Below are 20770 nucleotides of genomic sequence, written 5' to 3' on the forward strand. Positions count from 1 at the left end.
TAATATTCACCCTATCATTAGAATATTTTTGATGTGCAAAATACAATTATTTTTTTTCGACATTCCATGAAACAAAGGGGATTGTTTATTAGCGGTTTCTGGATATGCGTGCAATAATATTTTTAGTAATACTGTTCATGCCTCTTTATACTTGGAATTGCATATCTTGTTGCAATCATATGTGTTCATGCTGGATGCATTATACATTATATAACATTTATTCTTTATGTTAAGGCAGCCATGAGTGTACGGTTCTGTACTGCTTTACTCCCTTATCCCATTTCTTCTTCTATGGCTTAGTTGACAGTAGCTCCCCTTTTTTCCTACTTTCTGTTGCACTACAAATTTTCAATAAAAACAGAAATTAAATATCCTTCTTGTTTTTATATATATTTATATTTGGAACGGCACCTTGTGCTGGCCATAGACATGAGGCTTTAACCGGTCGTCAGACACAACAGATTCGTCGTCCAACTGTACTTCTGACCATTACAAAAATTGATACAACCGTACACCAGATGCAGTACTTCGAAAAAAAGCCAACCTATTTATAATGTCCGAATGGTTGTTAACTGTTGACTGTACTTCAGGTTGTGGCTGACTATAGTCCAAAAAATTCCAACACGGTAGATGAAAATTAGGACAAATTGTCTGTTGGTTATCAGGGAAAAAAAATCTGGTCAATTAATGTACAACGATTGTAAAAAAAAAATCATGAAATTGTCCACAAATCTATCACTAGATTTAAAGAAAAGGCAGAATTTTAACAAATGAGCACACAAAGCAACACAAACGAGCAGTGCTAAATAAACTATAAAGAAATTACCATACATTTTTTATTTTTAAGATCACAATTTTCAAAGTCCAGTTTGTTTGCCTAGAGATCTTTGAATGATAATAATGATATAAATATTACAATGTGAGGCCGCTTTTATGTGGTCATGTGCCTTGCAGACTTCTAGTAGAAGGAACTTTTTCAGCCTATGATTTATAGATAATGTTGCATTTTTACTTTTCTTCTGATTTGTTCCTTTTAGAAATGTTACTGTGTCTCATTGCAGGATGTGGATATGATTTATCACTCTCAGGACAGCCGGGAATTTAACTTGCAAGACTTCAGCCATCTAGAAAGCAGGTCAGGGGAGAAAGGTAAGAAAGTGCTGTCAGTACTCGTTGGCCACTATATTGCTCACACTGTATCTCTCTGTTCCTCCACAGGGACCTGGCTCTGGTTGTTGCAGCTCTGGCATATAATCAGTATTTTCTCAGGCTCCAGGCCGCAAATCTCAAATTGGTAAATACTAAATGAAAGTTGAGGACAGTTATGATTTGTTGGGGACTTCAGACAATGATATCTATAAATTCCCTAATTTGCTGTTTTTTTTAAATACAGGGATCGGAGGTGACAGAGCAGATCCTACATTGCGTGGGCCGATCACAGCATCTAGAGGAGCTAATCCTAGAGGACTGCGGACTGAGAGCGTGAGAGAGGGAGACGGAGAAAGAGGGATATATAGATGGGATACCGAGATAAGGGTAGAGAGGGAGATAGGAGAACATTGGGAGGTATTGAAGTAAATCAAATAAATTGGTAAATGATTATATATAGAGGGGATGCTAAATAAATGGGTGAACTAGAATGTGGGAGTGACTGGGAGGGGTGGGAGTGAGGAAACATGATGGGAGTTATTCTGTTTAGACATGAAGCTCTAGTATAATGGGTTTCAGCATGGTGTGCATGTGTTTATAAATGTTTGCAGTGCTTGAATCGAGTTATTAAAGACAAACACTTCACGGGACATAGTATCCCAATGACTGGGTAAAACTGGGCAGAAAAATAGGCAATAGCCAAACAGAGACCGAGAAATGAATAATGGAGATTATGGTAGATTAGCTTTTCATCACCAGCAGTACAGTAGCCCTTTCCCCTCACCTTCCCTCTCTCTCTTACCCCTTATCCCTCTTTCTCCGTTCCTCCTCTCTCTGTCCCTCTCTCTCCTGCAGTGATTTTGCTCTCCGTTTGGCCTCTGTGTTGTCAGATAATGCAGCCTCCTCTTTGCATTCGCTGAACCTGTCACACAACCCGCTAGAAGACCGAGGTAAACCATCTACTGCAGTGTACATACAATATATCTCAGTGTGTGTATACCGCACATATACAAGTCACCATACATTGGTAATCCATTTTGGTTGGTCCTATCTTCTATGCAACAAATGAATACTCTGCTTATATATAATAGTAATAAAAATGGGTAAATTCGTCATAATTACTGATTCTCCAAACGTAATTTTTTTTCTTGGGATGCAGAGATCTAAAAAATGTTTTAACCCCTACTTCTTCCAGCTCATGCCCGTCATCCTTATAAACAAATAACTGCTAGATAACTGCATACCATTGACCATAACCATTGAGTAACCTTCGTACAGCATGAATGCTAGGGGCATACATAGGGGCAGCTCATGCGGGTGCTCGGGGCCCATAAGAAGAAGAAGACCAGCTCAGGCTGGCCTTATTTTCCCTTGTTATAGATTGTGTTCATTTGCACAGGGCTCTCATAGTAACATTAGCAAACAAGTCAGGGGGAAAGTGGGCAGAGGATCATGTAATTTATGCCACCCTACTCTCCTATAAGACATAGGGTGGGCAAAAATCTATCTGCGTCCTGTCTTGGGATGGAGGGTATAAAGATTTGCTCTATGAAAGCCCTAGCTACATAAGACCTTTTGCTGTTTTCAGGAATCTCTGCTCTCTCCCAGCAATTCCTGTATTTTCATGCCGGACTTCGGAGCCTAAATTTGAGCAAAACAAACATCACCGCTAGAGGTAGAACAATGTCTAATATTTTACTGCATGGAACTGTGACACTTTGTTATAACGTCTTACTGTGCTTGCCTAAACTATGTTCTTGTTGGGAAGAAACTGGGCAGTTGTGGCACTGTTTGTACGATAACCTGGCATGTGCAATGCTCTACATGTTATTGTTGGGCTTTCTTTCTGTAGGAGCACTCTCTCTGTGTCAGTCTCTCTGCCAGAATGCTCTTTTCTCCTCCTCGTTGCACTCACTGACCCTCAGTAAGAACCCTGGACTTCTCGGGAGCGAGGAGACCAATGTGAGACTGACCCCTAACAACACAACCCAGATATCTGCATGCATTTATAACCCTCACCTAATCTATTATTTCTAGTGTAATACTTCACTGTCTCCACATCTTATCTCCATGCAGATCATTTCCTACTATTTGCATTTAATATCATGTATGCCCACCCTTTAATTATTCTCTAGCCTCCCCCTGCCTATCAATTACACACTGTACAAGTCACATTCCCATCCACTACAACATCCTTGTTTACTCATTTTTATTGTTTCTGCAGCATTTTAATTTACATGGATCTATTGTTAATTGGATCCTTTTATTGGTTCTTTTATACCTTACAGTATCTGTACTGGTTTTACTTACATATGTATCATTCATATTTAGGGATCTGCTGATTAAAAGGTTTATATGATTTTATATGTCAAGTTAACATGTCATAAAGATCACATGATTGGGAGAATTCTCAGCCAAGCTCCTGCTCTAATGGGCAGGATTGAAGTTTTCCTCAAATCCACCCATTTAACCCCTTAGATCAGAAGCAACTGCGGCATCTAAGTGGTTTTAGAGGGAGGGGACTTCCTCTCTCACCCCATCGGCACACCTGTGACACAATCGCAGGGTGCCGATCATTTTTATGGCCTTACGAAGGCTCCTAAGTATGCCTTCAGTGTATGCCTTTTAGGCAATGCCAGAGGCCGGGCCTAATAGGATGGCTGTCAGTGTTACACTGACAGACATAATACAATGCAGTACAGAAGTAATGCAGTGTATTATAAAAGCGATCAGATGATTGCATAGTAAAGTCCCACATTGGGACTAAAAAAAAGTAAAAACATGTTTAATAAAGTTTATAATAAAAAAAATGAAAAATCCCAAGTAAAAAAAAAAGAAAATCCTACTTTTTCCCCTTTACAAATGCTTTATTGTTAAAAAAAAATACAAAAAAAAAAGTCTACACATAAATGGTATTGCCGCATCTGTAACGTCCCAAATTATAAACGTGTTATATTATTTATCCCGCATGGTGAACTCGGTAAAAAATAAAATAAAAACAATGCCAGAATTGTTGTTTTCTGATTATACTATCTTACAAAGAATGAGATAAAAAGTGATCAAAAAGTCCTATGTACCCCAAGATGGTATTAACAAAAACAAAAAGTCGTCCTGCAAAAAAATAAATCCTCATACAGCTACAAAGGAGGAAACATTTAAATGTTATGGCTCCTAGAATATGGCAACATAAAAATATTTTTACACAAAAAGTGTTTTTATTGTGTAAAATAGTAAAACACAAAAAAAAGATATCAATTCAGTATCGCCGTAATCATAACGACCTGCAGAATAAAGTTATTATGTTATTTATACCACATGGTAAACCGTGTAAAATTAAGACGCAAAAAGAGAATGGCGAAATTTCCATTTTTTTTCCATTACCCTTCAAAAAACCAATAAATTATATGTACCCCAAAATGGTGGCATTTAAAAATACAACTTGTCCAGCAAAAAAACAAGCCCTGACATGGCTATGTCTACAGAAAAATAAAAAAGTTATGGCTTTCGAGATGCGATGTTCAAAAAACTGAAAGAACCGCTCTGTCATTAAGGTCCAAAATAGGCTGATCACTATAGGGTTAATATACATCTATGTAGAACAGATGGTCCTATATTAAGTAGTGTTATAAGGAAGGAAATGAATGCTCATTTAAGCTCTTGTCACTTCTGTGGGATAACATATAAGATATATGTTTACTTAAACGGACTTGGTATAGTACATGGGATAATATTCAAAATTAACATAGTATTTAATAAAAAAAAAAAAAGAAAAACTTCGTCATGTAATGGTGCATCATTTGGATTACCTCCATGTACAATAATAAGAGTGTGTTGTCTAGGATAGCAAGAGAGAGGTGTAAGTGAAGAAGGGAGTAGAGAAAGCAAAAGAAGGAGAACAGAAATGGGAATGAACTGGGGAAGGGTTTGGTAGAGCGAGGGAAGAAGATGATGGGGAAGAGATTGAGGGTAAGCCATGTAGATAAAACCAAGAAAATAAGGGAGAGTAAGTACGGCCAGTTACTGGGTCTGTAAGGGGAGATGGACTATGTAGAGAACAGTTGCTGATAACAGGACCCCAGATGGATATTGGCAAGCCATGAGTACCCAACACATAGAAAGGTATGATGATGGTGGTGATGAAGAATAGAGATGAGCTATTCACACATTAAGTATTATTTCAGTTCATTTTAGATTATAATTCATTTAATTCCACCATTGCTATCATATATGAGCTGTTTACATCCACCGCTTCATAAGCATTCATTGTATTATCCTTCCATATGTCACTTCTTGCCTCACATAGCCTTTTCTTACTAGAACCACTTATATCTTCTGCAGTCCATCTGTTACTCTGTCCTTTCCCTGCATGATTTTCCATCCTAAATATATTTCCAAATCCCTACACGTACTTAATACACTTATAACACAAATGATAAATCCCATTTACCCTCCATTGCTTAATAAACTACTAAATCTCTGTTTTCTAGGCACTTTATACTTTTCTGTCTCATCCAAATTCGTTGGTATATTTGGATCTCTCAGGAACAGACTGTGCTGTGGACACTGTAAGGGAATGAAGGCGATATATAAAGAATGCGAATGAGCCAAGTGTGGGAGTCATGTATGGAATATGAGCAGTGCATTATGTGGCTGGGCTGTAAGACAACTGGTTGGGGAGCGTTGAGTGCAAATGTGTCGAGGTATGAATGTAATAAGAGGAATATAATATAATGTAATAGAGGAATGAATGTAATAAGAGGAATATAATATAATATAATGTAATAGAGGAATGAATGTAATAAGAGGAATATAATATAATGTAATAGAGGAATGAATGTAATAAGAGGAATATAATATAATGTCATGTAATAGAGGAATGAATGTAATAAGAGGAATATAATGTAATGTAATAGCAGAATGAATGTAATAAGAGGAATATAATGTAATAGAGGAATGAATGTAATAAGATGAATATAATGTAATGTAATAGCGGAATGAATGTAATAAGAGGAATATAATGTAATGTAATAGAGGAATGAATGTAATAAGAGGAATATAATATAATATAATGTAATAGAGGAATGAATGTAATAAGAGGAATATAATATAATATAATGTAATAGAGGAATGAATGTAATAAGAGGAATATAATGTAATGTAATAGCGGAATGAATGTAATAAGAGGAATATAATGTAATGTAATAGAGGAATGAATGTAATAAGAGGAATATAATATAATGTAATGTAATAGAGGAATGAATGTAATAAGAGGAATGTAATGTAATAGAGGAATGAATGTAATAAGAGGAATATAATGTAATGTAATAGAGGAATGAATGTAATAAGAGGAATATAATGTAATGTAATAGAGGAATGAATGTAATAAGAGGAATATAATGTAATGTAATAGCAGAATGAATGTAATAAGAGGAATATAATGTAATAGAGGAATGAATGTAATAAGATGAATATAATGTAATGTAATAGCGGAATGAATGTAATAAGAGGAATATAATGTAATGTAATAGAGGAATGAATGTAATAAGAGGAATATAATATAATATAATGTAATAGAGGAATGAATGTAATAAGAGGAATATAATATAATATAATGTAATAGAGGAATGAATGTAATAAGAGGAATATAATGTAATGTAATAGCGGAATGAATGTAATAAGAGGAATATAATGTAATGTAATAGAGGAATGAATGTAATAAGAGGAATATAATATAATGTAATGTAATAGAGGAATGAATGTAATAAGAGGAATGTAATGTAATAGAGGAATGAATGTAATAAGAGGAATATAATGTAATGTAATAGAGGAATGAATGTAATAAGAGGAATATAATGTAATGTAATAGAGGAATGAATGTAATAAGAGGAATATAATGTAATGTAATAGCAGAATGAATGTAATAAGAGGAATATAATGTAATAGAGGAATGAATGTAATAAGATGAATATAATGTAATGTAATAGCGGAATGAATGTAATAAGAGGAATATAATGTAATGTAATAGAGGAATGAATGTAATAAGAGGAATATAATATAATGTAATGTAATAGAGGAATGAATGTAATAAGAGGAATATAATGTAATGTAATAGCGGAATGAATGTAATAAGAGGAATATAATATAATGTAATAGAGGAATGAATGTAATAAGAGGAATATAATATAATGTAATGTAATAGAGGAATGAATGTAATAAGATGAATATAATGTAATGTAATAGCGGAATGAATGTAATAAGAGGAATATAATGTAATGTAATAGAGGAATGAATGTAATAAGAGGAATATAATGTAATGTAATAGAGGAATGAATGTAATAAGAGGAATATAATATAATATAATGTAATAGAGGAATAATTGTAATAAGAGGAATATAATATAATATAATATAATGTAATAGAGGAATGAATGTAATAAGAGGAATATAATGTAATGTAATAGCGGAATGAATGTAATAAGAGGAATATAATATAATGTAATGTAATAGAGGAATGAATGTAATAAGAGGAATGTAATGTAATAGAGGAATGAATGTAATAAGAGGAATATAATGTAATGTAATAGAGGAATGAATGTAATAAGAGGAATATAATATAATGTAATAGAGGAATGAATGTAATAAGAGGAATATAATATAATGTAATGTAATAGAGGAATGAATGTAATAAGAGGAATATAATGTAATGTAATAGAGGAATGAATGTAATAAGAGGAATATAATATAATGTAATGTAATAGAGGAATGAATGTATTAAGAGGAATATAATATAATATAATGTTATAGCGGAATGAATGTAATAAGAGGAATATAATGTAATGTAATAGAGGAATGAATGTAATAAGAGGAATATAATATAATATAATGTTATAGCGGAATGAATGTAATAAGAGGAATATAATGTAATGTAATAGAGGAATGAATGTAATAAGAGGAATATAATATAATGTAATGTAATAGAGGAATGAATGTAATAAGAGGAATGTAATGTAATAGAGGAATGAATGTAATAAGAGGAATATAATATAATGTAATGTAATAGAGGAATGAATGTAATAAGAGGAATATAATATAATGTAATGTAATAGAGGAATATAATATAATATAATGTTATAGCGGAATGAATGTAATAAGAGGAATATAATGTAATGTAATGTAATAGAGGAATGAATGTAATAAGAGGAATATAATATAATGTAATGTAATAGAGGAATGAATGTAATAAGAGAAATATAATGTAATGTAATAGAGGAATGAATGTAATAAGAGGAATGTAATGTAATAGAGGAATGAATGTAATAAGAGGAATATAATATAATGTAATGTAATAGAGGAATGAATGTAATAAGAGGAATGTAATGTAATAGAGGAATGAATGTAATAAGAGGAATATAATGTAATGTAATAGAGGAATGAATGTAATAAGAGGAATGTAATGTAATAGAGGAATGAATGTAATAAGAGGAATATAATGTAATGTAATAGAGGAATGAATGTAATAAGAGGAATATAATATAATGTAATGTAATAGAGGAATGAATGTAATAAGGGGAATATAATATAATATAATGTAATAGCGGAATGAATGTAATAAGAGGAATATAATATAATATAATGTAATAGCGGAATGAATGTAATAAGAGGAATATAATGTAATGTAATAGAGGAATGAATGTAATAAGAGGAATATAATGTAATGTAATAGAGGAATGAATGTAATAAGAGGACTATAATATAATGTAATGTAATAGAGGAATGAATGTAATGTAATAGAGGAATGAATGTAATAAGAGGAATATAATGTAATGTAATAGAGGAATGAATGTAATAAGAGGAATATAATATAATGTAATGTAATAGAGGAATGAATGTAATAAGAGGAATATAATGTAATGTAATAGAGGAATGAATGTAATAAGAGGAATATAATATAATGTAATGTAATAGAGGAATGAATGTAATAAGAGGAATATAATATAATATAATGTTATAGCGGAATGAATGTAATAAGAGGAATATAATGTAATGTAATAGAGGAATGAATGTAATAAGAGGAATATAATATAATATAATGTTATAGCGGAATGAATGTAATAAGAGGAATATAATGTAATGTAATAGAGGAATGAATGTAATGAGGAATATAATATAATGTAATGTAATAGAGGAATGAATGTAATAAGAGGAATGTAATGTAATAGAGGAATGAATGTAATAAGAGGAATATAATATAATGTAATGTAATAGAGGAATGAATGTAATAAGAGGAATATAATAGAATGTAATGTAATAGAGGAATATAATATAATATAATGTTATAGCGGAATGAATGTAATAAGTGGAATATAATGTAATGCAATGTAATAGAGGAATGAATGTAATAAGAAGAATATAATATAATGTAATCTAATAGAGGAATGAATGTAATAAGAGGAATGTAATGTAATAGAGGAATGAATGTAATAAGAGGAATATAATGTAATGTAATAGAGGAATGAATGTAATAAGAGGAATATAATGTAATGTAATGTAATAGAGGAATGAATGTAATAAGAGGAATATAATGTAATGTAATAGAGGAATGAATGTAATAAGAGGAATGTAATGTAATAGAGGAATGAATGTAATAAGAGGAATATAATGTAATGTAATAGAGGAATGAATGTAATAAGAGGAATGTAATGTAATAGAGGAATGAATGTAATAAGATGAATATAATGTAATGTAATGTAATAGAGGAATGAATGTAATAAGAGGAATATAATGTAATGTAATAGAGGAATGAATGTAATAAGAGGAATGTAATATAATGTAATGTAATAGAGGAATGAATGTAATAAGAGGAATATAATGTAATGTAATAGAGGAATGAATGTAATAAGAGGAATGTAATGTAATAGAGGAATGAATGTAATAAGAGGAATATAATGTAATGTAATAGAGGAATGAATGTAATAAGAGGAATATAATATAATGTAATGTAATAGAGGAATGAATGTAATAAGGGGAATATAATATAATGTAATAGCGGAATGAATGTAATAAGAGGAATATAATGTAATGTAATAGAGGAATGAATGTAATAAGAGGAATATAATATAATATAATGTTATAGCGGAATGAATGTAATAAGAGGAATATAATGTAATGTAATAGAGGAATGAATGTAATAAGAGGAATATAATGTAATGTAATAGAGGAATGAATGTAATAAGAGGAATGTAATGTAATAGAGGAATGAATGTAATAAGAGGAATATAATGTAATGTAATAGAGGAATGAATGTAATAAGAGGAATGTAATGTAATAGAGGAATGAATGTAATAAGATGAATATAATGTAATGTAATGTAATAGAGGAATGAATGTAATAAGAGGAATATAATGTAATGTAATAGAGGAATGAATGTAATAAGAGGAATGTAATATAATGTAATGTAATAGAGGAATGAATGTAATAAGAGGAATATAATGTAATGTAATAGAGGAATGAATGTAATAAGAGGAATGTAATGTAATAGAGGAATTAATGTAATAAGAGGAATATAATGTAATGTAATAGAGGAATGAATGTAATAAGAGGAATATAATATAATGTAATGTAATAGAGGAATGAATGTAATAAGGGGAATATAATATAATGTAATAGCGGAATGAATGTAATAAGAGGAATATAATGTAATGTAATAGAGGAATGAATGTAATAAGAGGAATATAATATAATATAATGTTATAGCGGAATGAATGTAATAAGAGGAATATAATGTAATGTAATAGAGGAATGAATGTAATAAGAGGAATATAATGTAATAGAGGAATGAATGTAATAAGAGGAATATAATATAATGTAATGTAATAGAGGAATGAATGTAATAAGAGGAATATAATGTAATGTAATAGAGGAATGAATGTAATAAGAGGAATATAATATAATGTAATGTAATAGAGGAATGAATGTAATAAGAGGAATATAATATAATATAATGTAATAGCGGAATGAATGTAATAAGTATTTACATGACTTGGGGATGTGCTTTCTCTCGCTTCAGATTTTTGGTGCATTAGCTCTTGGTTGTTGCTCCTGTCTCTCACATCTTGACCTATCTAAGAATTCTCTATCACATCGGTGAGTGTCCCGGCTTTTCTCAGTATCTCATAGAACACTAGTAGGATATCACTGATAAGGCTTTTATGCGATACTCTTTGGGAGAATACTTTTTGCACTTTGTTGTAGTTTACTAACTATAAGTGTTACTTTTAAATTTGCTCATGTATCAATACTAAAAACATGCAACCATAATGTGCAATTCTATTTCCATCTAACAGACGAACACCGGAGACACTGCCATCTGTGGAGAAATTCTTTGGCAGCTCATTGTCACTGTCCCATGTATCATTAAGTGGAACCAAAGTGCCCCCAGAACTTTTGAGGTGAGAAACTAAGCTTCAATGCTTTGATAATCCAATACACCAGTACACAAGATCTGGTAGAAGAAAAAAGTTGGGTATCTGAAAAACAAATTGGCTCGATAGGAAAATTTTGTTTTTAACATATATATATATATATATATATATATATATATATATAAAGATACATGTGATCGTTTTTGTATTAAATCATTTTAAATGGTATATTGTCTGTTGCCTAAGGCCTGACACAGGGGTGGTCTTATAGCCTGTGGAACCTGTTCAGCTGCACAGCGGCCGGGAGGGGGGGCTCACTCTGGCCACAGGGGGTTTAAAACACACTGCATCATCTCAATCAGCCAATCAGAGAGACTCTATGACTCACTGAGCTCAAAGGAGATGTTACCATTAACCCCATTTCCACCCTTGACCAACAGGGATGTTACTTATCGCTGCAGGGTAGCGATAATAGCGAAAAATATTTATTTTTACAATAGTTATGTTAAATATTAGAAGATGTAAGTCACAGGTATGCTGGCAGAATTGGGTCCACATGTGTTTTTGGAGAGGGGCCCTTGGGGATCTGCATCCGCCCCCATACATACACATTAGGTGCCAGATCCTTCTTTCCCATGATGACTCCTGTCATGGGATCGTGTTGCTGCCCTTATACACATTAGATACTCCCGACTTTAATCGAATGTGTATGACCAGCTTTACCCAGTAAAATAAGAACTCTTCAAAGCAACTCTGGATATTATCTTGCCAAAAATCCTATTAAAATAAGAAACCTTCTCTGTAATGCATCTGCCAGATCTATTTTTTTCACGCAGAGCCATGCTTCAGGGGCTGTGTTCCAACACTCACCTCCAGGATGTTCACATTGACTTAAGCAGTTGTGAGGTAAGTGAGAGCATAGACTCAAGTAGTTGTAAAATACCTAACAAAGTCTGTTGACCATGGAAAAACACAACAAGGAAATGTATTGTATATAACTGGGAAAAAAAATGAAAAAAATGAAAAAAAAACAAAAACATTTCAGTCATGAGTATACGATCCAAAAATGAAGCAGGAGTTTGGTTAAAATGAAAAAAATGTGTACATCTTTTTTTATTATATATTTTTAATTTTTTTGTTGAGGTGACATTACACAATTTTAAAGCAAACAAGATTTTATTATAGTGCAAAATGTGCAAAATGTGATTATTGTAGTCAGCGGCCAGGGCCACCCCCTGGAGAGAACAGTCACCACATGTAATTGTATGACTCCTGACTATTTGAGGGATATTTTATTTTCTATTTGCTTTTGTTTAATGTTCTTTTTTGAGAAGTTCCCCCATAAGTAAAAAATATTGGCAGTAATTAAGGCCACATGCACACGACCTGCAGTATTTACAGTCAGTAAATACTGCACTAACGGGCCACGAAGTGTCCTCCGCACTTGCGGACCATGGTCACAGTAAGGGCATGACCACACGTGGCGGATTTCCTCCGCAACTGTCCGCATCAATGCCGCACAGAATCTGCGTTGCAGATTCTGCTGCGGATCTGCACAAAATGTGCAGTACATTGATGCGGACTATCTGCTGCGGACTGCGGGAAAAGTGCTTCCCTTCTCCCTATCAGTGCAGGATAGAGAGAAGGGACATCACTTTCCCTAGTGAAAGTAAACGATTTTCATACTTACCGGCCGTTGTCTTGGTGACGCGTCCCTCTTTCGGCATCCAGCCCGACCTCCCTGGATGACGCGCCAGTCCATGTGACCGCTGCAGCCTGTGCTTGGCCTGTGATTGGCTGCAGCCGTCACTTAGACTGAAACGTCAGCCTGGGAGGCCGGACTGGAGACAGAAGCAGGGAGTTCTCGGTAAGTAGGAACTTATATTTTTTTACAGGTTGCGGTATATTGGGATCGGTAGTCACTGTCCCGGGTGCAGAAACAGTTACTGCCGATCGCTTAACTCTTTCAGCACCCTGGACAGTGACTATTTACAGACGTCTCCTAGCAACGCTCCCGTCATTACGGGAGCCCCATTGACTTCCTCAGTCTGGCTGTAGACCTAGAAATACATAGGTCCAGCCAGAATGAAGAAATGTCAAGTTAAAAAAGCAAGACGCATCCGCAGCACACATAACATGTGCATGACAGCTGCGGACTTCATTGCGGAAATTAGAATCTCCATTGAAGTCAATGGAGAAATTCCGCCATGAGTCCGCCACTGCTCCGCAACAGACAGAGCATGCTGCGGACACCAAATTCCGCTCCGCAGCCTATGCTCCGCAGCGGAATTGTACGCATCGTCTAAACGAACACTGCTAAATTAAAGTGTAAGTCAATGCAGAAACGGCTCCGCTGCGGATTAACGCTGCGGAGTGTCCGCAGCGGAATTTAAGTGAAATTCCGCCACGTGTGAACCCAGCCTAATAAGTATAGGAGCACGGTCCGTAAATTCAAAAAATGGGACATGTCCTATTTTTTGAGGCTCATTTCTACCGCCCGGACTGGTGTCCATGGCCAATAAAAATTAATGTGTCAGTATTTTATAATAAAAATTACGGTCGCGTGCATGAGGCCTTAGACTTTGTTTCTGGGAAATATGGGTGCCCTCATTGCTGTTTCCAAATTCATTTTCAGTCGTTTTTCCCAGACTCTTGAATGGCTAATCTGCTTAGTTATGCAGCGATATAGATGATTTGCCATTCAGGACTCTAGTAAAGCTTTGTGGAAACCACTGTGGGAGCTGTAATTGCCGTCATAACGGTTGCCATCCAGATTTTCCAAGAGACAGATATAAGAAAAGGTTGAATTAGGCTTCGTTCACTGAAACCAAACAGAAACCATAGCTTTCAGTTTGCATTACCATTGATTTCAATGGTAATGCTTCTGTTGCAAATGGTTTCCATTTGTCTCCGCTCCATAAGGTTTCCGTTTCCGTTTTTTTGGGTGGAATCAATAGTGCAGTCAACTACTCTATTGATTCACCCCAAAAAAATGGAAAGCTATGGTTTCCGTTTGGTTTCCTTTTCATGGGTTCCCCTAACAGAAAGGTCTGATGGAACCCATGAACAGAAGCCCGACGCAGATGTGAACGAAGCCTAAGGGCATGCCCACACGTGGCAGAGTTCTTCCGCCACTGTCCGCATCAATGCCGCACAGAATCTGCGTTGCAGAATCTGTTGCGGCTTTGCCTGAAATGGGCATTAAATTGATGCGGACTAGCCGTTGCGTATTGAGGGGAAGAGGGCTTCCCTTCTCTCTACCAGTGCAGGATAGAGAGAAGGGACAGCCCTTTTCCTGGTAAAAGTAAAAGAAATTCATACTTACTCGGCCATTGTCTTGGTGACGCGTCCCTCTCTTGACATCCAGCCCGACCTCCCTGGATGACGCGGCAGTCCATGTGACCGTTGCAGCCTGTGATTGGCCTGTGATTGGCTGCAGCCGTCACATGGACTGAAACGTCATCCTGGGAGGCCGGACTGGAGGAAGAAGCAGGGAGTTCTCGGTAAGTATGAACTTCTATTTTTTTTACAGGTTGCTGTATATTGTGATCGGAAGTCACTGTCCAGGGTGCAGAAACAGTTACTGCCGATCGTTTAACTCTTTCAGTACCCTGGACAGTGACTATTTACTGACGTCGCCTAGCAACGGTCCTGTAATTACGGGTGCACACACGTAGTCACCCGTAATTACGAGAGCCCCATTGACTTCCTCAGTCTGGCTGTAGACCTAGAAATACATAGATCCAGCCAGAATGAAGAAATGTCATGTTAGTAAAACCAATACGCTCCGCAGCACACATAACATCTGCGGACTTCATTGCGGAATTTTGACTCTCCATGTCAATGGGGAAATTCCGCAATGAGTCCGCAGCAAGTCCGCTACATGTCCGCAACAACTATTGTATGCTGCGGACACCAAATTCCGCACCGCAGCCTATGCTACGCAGCGAAATTGTCCGCAACGTGTAAACGAACACAACTAAAAAGCTGTGGAAGGCGATGGAGAAACGTGTACGCTCCGGATTTCCTCTGCGGACTTCCAGAGCAATTCCGCCACGTCTGGTCATGCCCTAAGAGTTACCAGACTTTATGTAATTTATTTATTGTTTACAAAGAAATGGTATTTATGTTACTTTTGTGCTATTTTTCTAGCTGCGGTCTGCAGGTGCACAAATATTGCAGGAACTTTTCCCTCCAGTTAGCAGTGTTGGGACCCTGAATATTTCTGATAATGGTGAGAGGCAAATGTTCTGATGTCACTTTTAAAAAAAAATTTAAACAATTTTTTATCTTTACCTTTATTTTTTTTATTGTGTTCTCAGGATTAGATTCTCATTTGCTCTCCCTAGTCCCTGCTTTGGGCAGAAGTAGACATCTTAAACACCTTTTGATTGGCAGAAACTTCTCAGTTAAGTCACGGTGAGAATTTATCATACAGTGATGAAAATAACACCTGTTTCTTCTCATATTTTATCCATACTTTGGTTTCCAGTTTAAAGGAACAGTAGACCTAGAAATAATTGAGGGGGAAAAAAACACACTCACTTGCTGGGTAAGCCTATTTGTCTGCAATGGCTCCTACAAGGTCCGGAAGCAGACAGCCTTGTAAACTGGCACAGAAGCAGGGGACTTTCACACCTTCCTGTCCGCAATGTTTTGGCAAGTGTTGGAGAGGGGTTGGGCTAGTGCAAAGGGGTGGGGTTTAGGTTTAGAGACAAAGCAGCCTAAGCTCCACCAATCTTCCTAAACCTATTGATCACATAGTCCAAGCTTCGAAAAAAAAAGAGGAGGAGGTGATAAAATTATTACCGTGTTGAAAAAAAATATAGAGGTGTTTTGTTTTTTACTTTTTCGTTTTCAATTTGGAATGTAAGAGTATCAAGAACTCTTCACTCTTGGTTTTGGCTTTAGCAGTTCAGCACATAATGGTGCAGTTTCTAATACCTGAAAATCTTTTCTCCATTTTGGATGTAATCCTAGATATGACTAAGAAAAAATAAATCATCAAACACTGTACTATATGAACCCGGCCTTTCTTTGCTCTACCATCTTTCCAATGATAACCTTGACACCACATAAAGATGTGCAGAACGGTTGTCGGTTGTGTCAATTAACATGATCACAAAACTGTGTTGTAATGCAATGCAAGCGTGGATTTCTTTTTCTTTTTTGGGGGTAAGGATGTGTGGAAGGGGGGGGGGGATTTTTTATGTAAAAGAAAGGAAAAAAAGTTAATAAAAAATGTGTCCAGAACTCTTTTTTTCAAGAAACAATTATGGCACTGGGTGTGCAGACAAATACAGGGAAGGGGGGGCGGTTAATTTGGCTTTTGAATGTTTTCCCATAGGGAAATTTGGCACAAAAATACCTGTGCTAGGGAATGTTACATTTATTACAATAAGAAAGAACGCAGCAGGGTTTCGCTTGGTAACACTACTGCACTGTGCTTATGGGAACTACGATATTACATTCTTAGGGTTTGTCAACATCTAAAAAATGCTGCCGAAATGAACATAGATGCCCTGTGGGAACCAGTCACTAGGGTATTGGCGTTTTGTTTTTCCCAAAGTTGTTAATGCATCTGTATTTCCCTGCACTTGTACAAGAAAACATTGCAGTTGGTAATGAAAGACTGTTATGTTCTGTAACCTTGCACATAGGGTCCTCGAGGAGGTTCTTCAAAGAATTGTGAATGTTCTTCAGGATGAAGACTGTGTGAGTAGCACTGAAATACCCACAGCAAATGCACAGATGTATTACAGATAAATGACTAGAATGTTCCTAATTCCTAGGGCAGTGCCAGGTTTGTCCCAGGAGATTCCTGTGCCTAGAAATATTCCAATATTGACTCAATGTACAAGTATGGCATTGTGGGTTTACATCTAAGTTATTGTTTTTTGTTATTGAATAGATTTTTGTTTAAATGTTATAAATGTACATTTTATTATTTTATTAAACATGATATAATGTTTATGGGACTACAAGGTCCTACGAAACAGAATCATAGATGATGGATTTCTAAGAACTGGTGTAGTAGCCAGGTGTCCTTGGACATTATTTTTGAAATGTTGGCAGATATGTAGATGTTTTATCAAAGGCACACTGTTTAAGGGCACGGCCAGACGTGGCAGAATTGCTGTGGAATTCCGCTGTGGACAGTCCGCAGTGGAATTCTCCAGCGGCCGTTTTTTACACTTGTTTCAATATTTTTTTAGGCAAGTTAGTTCAGACGTTGCGGAAAACTACGCTGCGGACCATAGGCTGCGGTGTGGAATTTGGTGTCCGCAGCATACAATGGATGTTGCGGACGTGTGGCGGACTGGTTGCGGACTTATTGCGGAAGTTCTCCATTGACTTCAATGGAGATTCTAAATTCCGCAATGAAGTCCGCAGATGTCATGTACATGTTATGTGTGCTGCGGATGCGTATTGGTTTTTTAACATGACATTTCTTCATTCTGGCTGGACCTATGTATTTCTAGGTCTACAGCCAGACTGAGGAAGTCAATGGGGCTCCCGTAATTACGGGTGACTACGTGTGTGCACCCATAATTACGGGTGACTACGTGTGTGCACCCGTAATTACGGGAGCGTTGCTAGGCGACGTCAGTAAATAGTCACTGTCCAGGGTGCTGAAAGAGTTAAGCGATCGGCAGTAAATATTTCAGCACCCTGGACAGTGACTACCGATCCCAATAGCAATCTGTAAAAAAAAAAGAAGTTCATACTTACCGAGAACTCCCTGCTTCTTCCTCCAGTCCGGCTTCCCAGGATGACGTTTCAGTCTAAGTGACGGCTGCAGCCAATCACAGGCTGCAGCGGTCACATGGACTGCCGCGTCATCCAGGGAGGTCGGGCTGGATGCCGAAAGAGGGACGCGTCACCAAGACAACGGCCGGTAAGTATGAAATTCTTTTACTTTCACTAGGGAAAGGGCTGTCCCTTCTCTCTATCCTGCACTGATAGAGAGAAGGGAAGTACTTTCACCTCAATACGCAACGGCCAGTCCGCATCAATTTACTGCACATTTTGGGCAGATCCGCCACAGATTCTGCAACGCAGATTCTGTGCGGCATTGATGCGGACAGTTGCGGAAGAAAACCGCCACGTGTGGCCATGCCCTTATTCTGCAGCAGGTGTATGGATTTCTGCAAGTTTCATTCAGATGAATGGAAAGGTTTTTCAAGAAATTTCTGCAATAAAATCTTCCACGTGTGACTGCACCCTTAAGCATTAAGATAGACATAGTGTATCAAAAGTACGTTAGTCAGGAACATTTAGAAACACATATGGCCAGATGTATGCAGCTGTGCACCTATACAGTTGCATACCTCAGCCATTGACTACTAAAACAAAACAAAGATGTATACTACTTGGTATATGTTTTTCTTTGTATACAGTTGTGCTAAAATTCATAGCCGACGACATGTTCAATAAAGATGAAGCTGTGGGATTCCGATGCATTCAGGCCAAACGTACGTCAAAAGGACACCTTTTTGGCATAGTTTGACTATTAACCCCTTCCCGCACAGTACTGTACATTTACAGCACAGGCTGGAAGTACTCCCTGCACCCTTCCGTAAATGTACGGTGAGGATGGGTGCTTTGGAGCTGTGCCCACGCCCTTGCTCAGCTGTAAGAAACATCCCACGTTAATATTCGGCTTTGGAGATAACGGCAATCCCAGCTATTTAACCATTTAATAATGCATTTGTGTACAATACATGCAAATGCATTATAATTAAAACATTTTAATCAACAGTAAAACTCCTCTACGGGAAGAAAAATAAATAAGTAAATAAGGTTCCAAAAAAAATTGAAAAATAATAAAATTACATAATTAATTAAATAAACAAGAATAAACACATTTCTTCCATAAAAACTGTTTTTTATTTCATATAAATGATCAAACATAACAAAGTATACATATTGGGTATCACTGTAATGCCAGTTGCACACTACCGATGTGCCACTCGGGCCATTTTTAACGGAATCCGAGTGACACCCGATAGTCTTCATGGACCCATTCCCTTTAGCGGGTGAATCGGGTCTGTGAAAACTGACCCGATTCTCCGATCCGTGGAAAGATAGGACATGTCCTATCTTTCCACGGATCACTGACGGGACTAGGCCGGCGCACACTGTTGTGTGCATGAGGGATAAGTGTAATGCCTAATACAATATGTGTAACATTTCATTTGTACGATGCGTTTGACGTCCCCTCCTCAAAAAATAATAACTGTTCAATACTAATGTAAATGTACCTTAAAAAGCCCTCATACAGCAGTCAACGGAAAATAAAGTATTGCTGTGAATGCGTTGAGACTATAGGGTATGTGCACACACAAAATCAAAAACGTCTGAAAATACGGAGCTGTTTTGAAGGGAAAACAGCTCCTGATTTTAAGACGTTTTTTAATTAAACTCGCGATTTTCGCAGCGTTTTTTACAGCCGTTTTTGGAGCTGTTTTTCTAAAGAGTCAATGAAAAACGGCTCCAAAAACATCCCAAGAAGTGACATGCACGTCTTTTTCACAGGCGTCTTTTGAAAACGAGGTGTAAAAAAACGCCCTGTCGGAACAGAATGCCATATTTACCATTGAAATCAATGGGCAGATGTTCGGAGGCGTTCTTCTTCCGATTTTTCAGCCGTTTTTCGGGACGTTTACGGCCCGAAAAACGTCTTAAAAAACTACGTGTGCACATACCCTAACATTTGCTGTGTCCTTAACACCAAATCTGGCTGCCTCCAAAGGGTTTATGTCTATGGCACGTAGACGTATATGTTGGGAGATGTTCCGGGGATATCCAACAAACATGCACCACGGTTTAGGTGGGAGTTCAGCCGCAGGCCACTTTCACACGGCAGTATTTTGATCAGTATTCTACATGCGTATTTTGTAAGCCAAAATGAGGAGTGGAAATACACAGGGAAAACTGTAATGGAAAGATTTCTACAAGTTCTTTCAACTAAACCAGAATAAGAAACAAGTCACGACCAGGAGTTTGAAAAAATACAAATAATCTTTATTAAAGTCAATTAGACACATGGAGACAACATATAACACTTAGACATAATAAAATGCCATGGACCCTCGAACACAAACGGAATCCGAACGTAAAAGCAGAGTAGCCCCCCAGATGTAAAAATGGTCTGACACAACCTATATATGGCTAAAGTGCATAAGTACATATTGATAA

General features: G+C 36.3%; 1 protein-coding gene across 1 annotated transcript in view; it reads left to right on the top strand.

Moving 5' to 3' along the window:
* CARMIL3 (capping protein regulator and myosin 1 linker 3) overlaps positions 1-20770 on the top strand; it is a 79894-nt gene that overhangs the window by 18439 nt on the left and 40685 nt on the right. Inside the window, exons 8-20 of the mRNA XM_075828924.1 lie at positions 1062-1135; positions 1219-1294; positions 1394-1482; positions 2005-2099; positions 2738-2824; positions 3002-3111; positions 5637-5714; positions 11215-11291; positions 11492-11596; positions 12406-12475; positions 15722-15803; positions 15892-15988; positions 17230-17284. Of these exons, the coding sequence (XP_075685039.1) occupies positions 1062-1135; positions 1219-1294; positions 1394-1482; positions 2005-2099; positions 2738-2824; positions 3002-3111; positions 5637-5714; positions 11215-11291; positions 11492-11596; positions 12406-12475; positions 15722-15803; positions 15892-15988; positions 17230-17284 (1095 nt within the window). The remainder of the gene's footprint in view (positions 1-1061; positions 1136-1218; positions 1295-1393; positions 1483-2004; positions 2100-2737; positions 2825-3001; positions 3112-5636; positions 5715-11214; positions 11292-11491; positions 11597-12405; positions 12476-15721; positions 15804-15891; positions 15989-17229; positions 17285-20770) is intronic.

Source organism: Rhinoderma darwinii, chromosome 1, assembly GCF_050947455.1.
Source record: "Rhinoderma darwinii isolate aRhiDar2 chromosome 1, aRhiDar2.hap1, whole genome shotgun sequence".
Classification (NCBI taxonomy): domain Eukaryota; kingdom Metazoa; phylum Chordata; class Amphibia; order Anura; family Rhinodermatidae; genus Rhinoderma; species Rhinoderma darwinii.